This window comes from Vigna umbellata, chromosome 1, assembly GCF_029865625.1.
Source record: "Vigna umbellata cultivar VRB3 chromosome 1, Vumbellata_1.0, whole genome shotgun sequence".
NCBI lineage: Eukaryota > Viridiplantae > Streptophyta > Magnoliopsida > Fabales > Fabaceae > Vigna > Vigna umbellata.
The window spans coordinates 58,663,409-58,672,427 of record NC_142165.1 but is presented as its reverse complement, the minus strand read 5'-3'; the positions used below and the strand labels follow the sequence as shown (position 1 = coordinate 58,672,427).

The 9,019-nt window shown below is 35.9% G+C and overlaps 2 protein-coding genes across 3 annotated transcripts; one reads left to right on the top strand and one right to left on the bottom strand.

Moving 5' to 3' along the window:
* The first annotated feature begins 431 nt into the window (after window positions 1-431).
* FLS2 (Leucine-rich receptor-like protein kinase family protein) lies at window positions 432-5,521 on the top strand. Its single transcript, XM_047327004.2, has 2 exons — window positions 432-4,538; window positions 5,175-5,521. Exons 1-2 carry the CDS (start codon window positions 1,391-1,393, stop codon window positions 5,519-5,521), a joined length of 3,495 nt encoding a protein of 1,164 aa, XP_047182960.1. The 5' UTR covers window positions 432-1,390.
* Window positions 5,415-7,050, bottom strand: LOC124849135 (uncharacterized). 2 transcript variants are annotated; one of them, XM_047327028.2, is made up of 3 exons: window positions 6,914-7,050; window positions 6,195-6,830; window positions 5,415-5,555 (listed from the first exon to the last, which is right to left on the bottom strand). In XM_047327028.2, the coding sequence occupies exons 1-2, from the start codon at window positions 6,950-6,952 to the stop codon at window positions 6,243-6,245; spliced, it is 627 nt and encodes a 208-aa protein (XP_047182984.1). In that variant the 5' UTR covers window positions 6,953-7,050; the 3' UTR covers window positions 5,415-5,555; window positions 6,195-6,242. The 2 variants fall into 2 exon arrangements, with proteins under 2 accessions (XP_047182984.1, XP_047182970.1); XM_047327014.2 differs by lacking the exon at window positions 5,415-5,555 and having other exon boundaries at window positions 6,050-6,830.
* Between the last annotated feature and the right edge of the window lie 1,969 nt (window positions 7,051-9,019).

Below are 9,019 nucleotides of genomic sequence, written 5' to 3'. Positions count from 1 at the left end.
TTTTTCCATTAAGTCCAAAACACTTTATTTTTATTTCAATCAATAATAGTTCAAATCATAGACCATCATCATCATCCTCCAGAGTTATTTTTCAACACACTGCCAATTTTAGAATCTACAAGATCCTCACCAACCCTAAGCACTATCTCAAAAGAAACACTATTACATGATATAAAAATATTAGAAAACTGGTTTAAGTACGGGAGATTTCTTAGAAAATAATAAGGTATAATATCTATATATCTGAATTGTTTGATAGAGAAAGATAAATAATACTATTATTCTGACACTTAACAAATTTTTACACACATTTATATTTATTATTTTATCCAAAGATAAAAGTGTCTATTCACCTCCCAACTCCGTATAATTAGCTTCGAATATCTCGGACTAGGTAGTTACAATTCTAATTGATTAACAGCTTCGAATGTAATTGTTGTGCTTGCAAAGGATTTTCAGTAGTCTTTGTCAGCCCTTGAACTTGAACCATAGTAATATCCCAAATCCACACGTCTGAACCAATGTGCCAGCTTTACCTTATTTCAATAATTTTTTGCTTTTATTTTGTGCAACTTGCGTGGCATTCACACATTATCTATAACCAAGTTGTTTGGTGTCTTCATCACACAAGTTGCTGCAAACCGCGTTTGTTGATATCCATGCATGTTCACTTTTGCTTCTTATGGTTAATGTCGACTCTTCTATATCTAAAACACACCATATTTGCTCCACTAGTCACGCTCAACTTCTTAATTAATACATTTTCATATTCTTTCTGCTAATGCCAAACTGCTTTCTTCTAATTAATGACAAAACCAGACGACTCAACAACAGTAGCCAAGTCTAGGAAAATCAACGTTCAACGCCTTCCAAATGCAAGTTGCAATTAATCAAAGCTTCAAATTTTAATTATATTCTTTTACTTAGTATTAAACTGGTTTCTGCTAATGCCAGGTATTAAAAAATAACTTATTTATTTATTTCTGGTTTGAAGCTCTATGGATAACCATCTTAAAATAGTATCTACTATCTGTACTCTCTCTCAACCTTTGAGTGTAAATATCCATATTTGACTTTGCGTATTCTATGGGGTGTCTCAATCAGTAGAAGATGCGTCCTGATTCGTTACATCGACATGATATCGTAGGTCAAAGTTAAGATGCTCAATCCTCGTCGAAACAATCACGGTTTTTGTTCCAAGTAACATTAATCCCTGCTAAAGATTTGACTAGTCTAGATGTCATTGAACACACTCTGTCACAAATGGGGGGCCATGCCTTTTGAAATTATTGGTGGATCAATGAACATTATCAGTTGTATATAAAGGCTTCATTCACTTCCATTTTAGTATCAGTACACTGCAATTGAACTCTATCTACAATATTCCACAATGATGCTCTCCCTAAAGATTAGTTTGACTACAGTCGTCGTCCTTTCCATTGTATCCATAGTTTCCCATGCTGAAACAAGCTTGGAGGTTGAAATTGAAGCCTTGAAAGCTTTCAAGAACTCCATCACTGGTGACCCAAGTGGGGCTCTAGCAGACTGGGTAGACAGTCGCAACCACTGCAATTGGTCTGGCATTGCATGTGACCCATCTTCAAATCATGTCATTTCTATTTCTCTAGTTAGTCTTCAACTCCAAGGGAAGATTTCACCTTTCCTTGGGAACATTTCAGGCCTTCAGGTTTTTGATATAACTTCAAACTCATTCACTGGCTACATTCCTGCTGAACTCGGTCTTAATACTCAACTTACAGAACTCACTCTTGTTGACAATTCTCTCTCAGGTCCTATCCCTCCACAATTAGGTAGCCTAAAAAGCCTGCAGTATTTGGATTTAGGTAACAACTTCTTGAATGGAAGCCTCCCTGAGAGCATATTCAACTGCACTTCTTTGTTGGGTATTGCTTTTAATTTCAACAATCTTACTGGCAGAATCCCATCAAACATTGGGAATCTAGTTAACCTTATACAGATTGCAGGTTTTGGAAATAATTTGGTAGGATCTATACCTCTTTCCGTAGGTCAGTTAGGAGCTTTGCGAGCTCTTGATTTTAGCCAAAACAAGTTGTCAGGTGTAATACCTCGAGAGATTGGAAACCTAAAAAAATTAGAATACCTTGAATTGTTCCAAAATTCCTTGACTGGGAAAATTCCTTTTGAGCTTGGTAAGTGTAGCAATCTTTCAAGCCTTGAGTTATCCGATAATCAGCTTATTGGAAGTATTCCTCCTGAGCTAGGAAATTTAGATAAGTTGGAGAAATTGAAGTTACACAAGAATAACTTGAATTCCACCATCCCTTCAGCCATATTCCAGTTGAAATCATTAACACATCTAGGCCTCTCACAGAATAACTTAGAGGGAACAATATCTTCTGAGATTGGATATATGAACTCCTTGCAGGTTCTAACCCTGCATTTAAACAAGTTAACTGGGGAGATTCCTTCATCAATAACAAACTTGACAAACTTGACATATCTGTCAATGAGCCAGAATCTACTCTCAGGTGAACTTCCTTCCAACTTGGGTGTGCTTCGTAATTTGCAGTTTCTTGTTTTGAACGCAAACCACTTTACTGGATCCATCCCGCCTAGCATTACTAATTGTACTGGACTGGTAAACGTAAGTTTGTCTTTTAATGCTTTAAGTGGTAAAATTCCCGAGGGTTTTTCCAGGGCACCAAATCTTACTTTCCTCTCTCTTGCGTCCAACAAAATGACTGGGGAAATCCCGGATGACCTCTATAATTGCTCAAATCTTAGCACTCTAAGTTTGGCAATGAATAACTTCAGTGGATTGATAAAACCAGATATCCAAAACCTGTCTAAACTTCAACGACTACAGTTGAATGTAAATTCTTTCACAGGATCAATTCCACCAGAGATTGGAAACTTGAATCAACTCATTACTCTATCCCTCTCTGAAAATAAGTTTTCAGGTCAAATTCCTCCAGAACTGTCCAAACTTTCTCGCCTTCAGGGGCTCACTCTTCATGCCAATTTATTAGAAGGTAGAATACCTGATAAGCTCTCCGAACTAAAAGGACTAACTGAACTTTTCCTGCATCAAAATAAGTTGGCTGGGCAAATACCTGATACTCTCTCAAAGCTTGAGATGCTTTCCTACCTAGACCTTCATGGCAACAAACTTAATGGGTCCATTCCAAGAAGCATGGGGAAGTTAAATCAACTTTTAGTTTTGGATCTCTCTCACAACCAGCTTACAGGATCAATTCCGGGAGATGTCATTGCAAAGTTAAAAGGCATGCAGATGTATCTCAACCTTTCTTACAACCACTTGGTCGGAAATGTTTCAACTGAGTTGGGCATGCTGGAAATGATACAGGCTATTGACATTTCAAACAATAATCTTTCTGGTTTCATTCCCAAAGCAGTTGCTGGGTGCAGAAATCTGTTTAATCTTGATTTTTCAGGAAACAGTATTTCAGGTCCTATTCCCGCAGAAGCGTTCAGTCACATGGACGTGCTTGAAAGCTTAAACCTCTCAAGGAACCATTTAGACGGTGAAATCCCTAATATACTGGCAGAACTTGATCATCTTAGTTCCCTAGATCTTTCTCAGAATAACTTGAAGGGAATTATTCCTGAAGGCTTTGCCAACCTTTCCAAGTTGGTGCATCTCAACCTTTCCTTCAATCAACTTGAAGGTCCAGTTCCCAAGACCGGAGCATTTGCACAAATCAATGCATCTAGTGTGATGGGAAACCAGGATCTTTGTGGAGCTCAATTCCTACCGCCATGCAGGAAGACAAAACACTCACTTTCCAAGAAGGGCATAATTATTATTGCTTCACTTGGATCTCTAGCTATACTTCTAGTGGTAGTGATTCTAATCCTCACTCGTGGCACCAAACTCAGCAATTCTAAAGAAAGAGACAGCAGTGTTAATCATGAACCAGACTACAATTCAGCATTGGCACTTAAAAGGTTCAGTACAAAGGAATTGGAGAATGCCACTAGATTTTTCAGTGCGGACAGCATCATTGGTGCTAGCAGTTTGAGCACAGTTTACAAGGGTCAAATGGAAGATGGCCAGGTTGTTGCCATAAAAAGGTTGAATTTGCAACAATTCTCTTCCAATACTGACAAGATCTTCAAGAGAGAAGCCAACACCTTGAGCCAGTTGAGACATAGGAATTTGATCAAAGTACTTGGATATGCCTGGCAGAGTGGGAAAATGAAGGCTTTGGTTCTGGAGTACATGGAAAATGGAAATTTGGATAGCATCATACATGGCAACGGGGTAGATCAGTCTGTGATCTCTAGGTGGACATTATCTGAAAGAGTCCGAGTCTTCATATCTATTGCTGAAGCATTGGATTATTTGCACTCGGGTTATCATATTCCCATTGTGCACTGTGATTTAAAGCCTTCCAACATTCTTTTAGATAGAGACTGGGAAGCTCATGTCAGTGACTTTGGCACAGCTCGAATACTTGGTCTTAATCTACAAGAAGGTAGTACCCTTTCGTCGTCAGCAGCTGTGCAAGGCACAGTTGGCTACATGGCACCAGGTAAAAAAGCCTTTCCTACTTTGCTAATTTCTTATCTTCAACGTACAATATGATTTTATCACAGTTATTTTAATGGCAGACTTGCACTTCAAATGAATATTTAGTTCTTGTTGGATCTGTAGTAAATCATGCACCTTAGATTGTCATAATCAGCGGAAGTAACATAAAAAAACGCTCTAGGCTTGAACAAGTATTAGTGTCTATTCGCTGTTTTTATTCTATGCATATGAGGCCAAATATGATTGTTCTATTAAGAAAAGGTAGCATCACCAAGACTTACATCATTACATTGACTACATGACCATATTCAGCATAACTATCATCTCAACGCTACCAACAGCTTTTGTTAATGATAAGCTTAACTAACTGACTTCTGTGTAAGGGATAGGCAGAGGCATTTTCTATTAGATTCATATAAGCATGGAGAACCCTATCCCCTTTACATATAACATATTTTCCCTTCTTTGTGCACAAACAGATAGCATCTTTGCCTATAATACACACCCTAGTTTTATTTAAAATATCGAATATAACTTTTATTTGTTTTCAATCCTCTTAGTTTATTAACTTCGTACACAAAAAGCTTTTTATAAGTTTCATACTCTAAACAAGATATTTCTGGCGTGTAATTCTCAGAATTTGCCTACACGAGGAAAGTGACAACTAAAGCAGATGTGTTCAGCTTTGGTATCATAGTAATGGAGTTCCTAACCAAAAGAAGGCCGACAGGACTCTCGGAAGAGAATGGCTTGCCAATCACTTTGCGTGAATTAGTGGCAAAAGCCCTTGCAGATGGAACAGAACAACTTATGAATATTGTGGATCCTTTGTTGACCTGGAATGTAACAAAAGACTATGATGAAGTGGTGGCAGAGCTCTTTAAGCTATCTCTGTGCTGCACCATACCTGATCCTGAACAGAGACCCAATATGAATGAGGTGTTATCTGCCCTTGTGAAGCTTCAAACAACACTGTCTTGCTAAATGATAAACACCACCAACCAACCAATTCTTGGATCTGCTTTTAGAAAAAGAAGAAAAATTAAATGATTCCAAATTACCACATAAGTGTTGACTTCAAAAACAGCAAAGCCTTATTGTACCCATGTTAGTTTTCCAGTTATGATGAAATTCATGCAATATTTCTTTAATGGATAACAAATAGACAGGGCAACTTGAGTTTTTAATAAATGCAAGGAAATTATCAGCCATCCTTCGCATATGAATATAACATCTGTTGTCCATTGTTGCATGCTTTTTCTTTGTCACTCCCCTTCCCCACCTTTGCTTTAGATGCAAATGTAACTTGAATATTTCATTAAAAAATTTCACAATTCCACCAGGAAAATTACCGACTACACTGTATAATAATAATCTTAAAAGAAATACGACGAACTAACAAAACTAAGCAAAAAGTTACCCTATCCAACCCTTGCATTGCGCCCAACTCTCTTCTCATTTACATTACACAGTGATATGTCCTCTCTTAATCGACGGATAATGAAGTTAATGTGAAACGAAAAATAACAAAGTACTTTGAAGTCAATAGCCCAATATTCCAAGGGGCATGGTAAAAGAATCTTCTAAGTTTTGTGTAAGTCATAAAGGCTTTGAGCTTCTAGAGAGTTGCGCATATAACAATTAGAAAGAAGAATACCATAAAGTAGACACCAAGGCTAAAGAGTAATCTGAAAATGGGGTTGCCTCAATTACAGGAAGAATCAGTATGAAGAAATTCTTGAATGGTTGAAGGGAAGTCCAATTCTCTATAAGCACCACCATCAGAAACAAAAGCGGCTTTCCCTAAAAGCAGGTGTGCCAATCTCAAAGGCTCTAGCTTCTCTTGCCCGCCACCATTCAGAAAGTGCTTGATCCACCCATCTAACCTCACCACCTCTTTCCTACACTTTGGCCCTTCCACACCAACAACTTTTGCATAAAATCCACCTTCACAGTGACAAGAACCACAATCATCAAAATTATCATCCCTTTGCTCTTGTTCCTCTGATAATCCCAAAAGCTGCATTAACTGCTCAATGTCGTCATCATCACCAACATCATCATCTTCAGCTTCATTTACAGGAGTAACATGATCTATTTGAGAAGGGTTTTGATAGGTTGCTAAAAATTCTTGGGGAACGGAGAGGAATGCTTGTGGAGGTTCACTGCTGTCTTGGGAGGGACAATTCTGGCTACAATTAGATTGGAGGAATATGGGAGAGCCCAAAGTGCTTTCTTGTATCTGAGATTCTATTGCTGCTGATGTTTGATCTAATTTTAACCTCTTTTCAACCTGAACAGGCATCAAATTTCAGAATTCAAAATTCATTAAAAAAAACATTTTACGATGTTGGAATTACAATTACGCATGCGCACCTGTTTCAGTGAGGAGAAGAAATTGAAATGCGATGACATGATGTGAAAATGGTCGAATTTTGTTGTCCAGTTGTTGCTTTCCTTTATAACGACGCAGCAGTGTGGAGCACCAGAAAGTATTGGGATATTTAATCACATCCTCGTACACCTTAGAATTGCTTTGAAGTTATATAATATTTTTTTTAAGTAGTATTTTGAAAGCAAATTTTGATTAAAGTTATTTCAGTTGAAATATAATTTTGAATTCAGGAGTAATTTTTTTAAAGTAAGAGTAGACATATAATTATCTAAAATCGCGTAGTTTAAGTAATTTAATTTGAATTTAAACCTACTCCATAAAACAACTACGGAAGACTGAATAGAGTTTTTAAAAATGTTTCTGGAACTTTTGAAAATTTAGTCAATTAGACTCTCGTGGAATTATGTAAAGGTTTTGAAACCTTGTTTTCTAATTATTATTTTTTTCATAAAATGTATGTTAGTTCACCTTAGTTTAAACTATGTAAAATTCATATTTAATTTATAAAACATTTCACTAATTACAATTTATTATAAGTATTTGCTCGGGGAAATAAAGCCATTCATGGTTATTAACTAATCTTCCCTTAAGATTAAACAACAAGTACATGATTTCTTTATAGGTTAAGTAGACAAATTTTCTAAATTATAAAATAAAAAAAATTGTTTTAGACGGAAAACCTTTTTATTAAAAGAGTATTACAAAGTTACTCCTTGCTCCTAGTTTTCTAAATTTACAAATAAAGTTTACTGACACAACAATAAATGTGAAGAAATTCATTAGCTTTATCTACATAGAGATTCATATTATAGACATTCCAAATTCGGTTGTTGAAGCCTCTATTTTATGGTTTATCCATGTGTAAATTTTAGAAGTATATTTGATTTTATGTTAAGGGGTTGACTCAAAATAATTATAAAAAAGATTTTTTTTTACAAATGATTTTTTATGTTAGTAATAATTCACTTAATATAAAATATAATACAGTGACATTATTATAAATATTTTAAGACTTTATATACCGGTTCTAGTTCCAATCGGTATAAAAAGTCTTCACAGTAATAAAATAATACACTTTGTATACTAATTATACTTATATTAAGTATAGAAATTGATGTAGTGACATTTTTTGTAATATTAAAGAAGCTTTTCTATTCTGCTTAGTTACTGTAATTGATATAGAATGTAGGTTCTTCTTCTCAACCTTTTCACGTCTCTATTTCACTTCTGAACCTTTTACTACAATGCATGTTTCACCACTCATTGTCACTGCTCCCAAAACGACCAATGTCACCTCACATGGTCGAAGGTTTTATTGTCGGTCGCGTTCGTCATGGTTAGTCACTCCCATCATTGGTGACTCTTTGTTGGTCATGTTTTGGTCATCGTTGGTGGCACATTCCCTCCTTCGTCTCGTTCTTAACGCTTCCATAGTTGGTCGTCATTGGTGGTGGCGCATTCTAGGTAAGCTTTCTATTCTTTCATTACTTGTATCTTTTTCAAATTTTTGGTGGCTGTGTAATATTTGTTAATGTTAATTATTATTGAAACATATGTTGTTGAACAATTAGTTTGGTTTGAGGGGGTTGGTTTGGTTTCATAATGTGTTGCAGAACTGAGGGGAGACTAACCTTATAGAAATAGAGAGTAAAACTGATGAAAACCAACATGAGCATGATAAATCCTTTGGACTATAATGGGCAATGAATGACATAACTGATAGAATAATCAAAATGATATTAAAAGGGTGGAAAATATCGTTCCATAGAAGATTCCATCATCTTAGAAAGGAATACTCAAGTGAAACATTTGGCCTATTTTCACGAAGTCTTCTTCCTATTTTTGTGAAACTTATGGTTGTCAATGTGACACAACTATTTAAACTAAACCAAATCATTTTCCCATGTAGTTTTGAAACTTATAAACAAGTGAAAACCAGTTGATAAAAACCAAGCATAACTAATACATAGTTTATAAATTATGAAACTCTCTTCCTAGTGACACTTTCACTCTCATTTAATTCTATTATATACTTCACAATAAAGGATGAAGTATCCTCTTCTACATTCTTCTTCAACTTGTTGGCA

Coding starts and splice junctions, on each gene's coding strand:
- FLS2 (XM_047327004.2), top strand. CDS start 1,391: ATGATGCTCTCCCTAAAGATTAGTTTGACTACAGTCGTCGTCCTTTCC. Junction 4,539..5,174: donor AGTTGGCTACATGGCACCAG/GTAAAAAAGCCT, acceptor TGTAATTCTCAG/AATTTGCCTACACGAGGAAA.
- LOC124849135 (XM_047327028.2), bottom strand. CDS start 6,952: ATGTCATCGCATTTCAATTTCTTCTCCTCACTGAAACAG. Junction 6,831..6,913: donor TCTTCTCCTCACTGAAACAG/GTGCGCATGCGT, acceptor ATGCCTGTTCAG/GTTGAAAAGAGGTTAAAATT.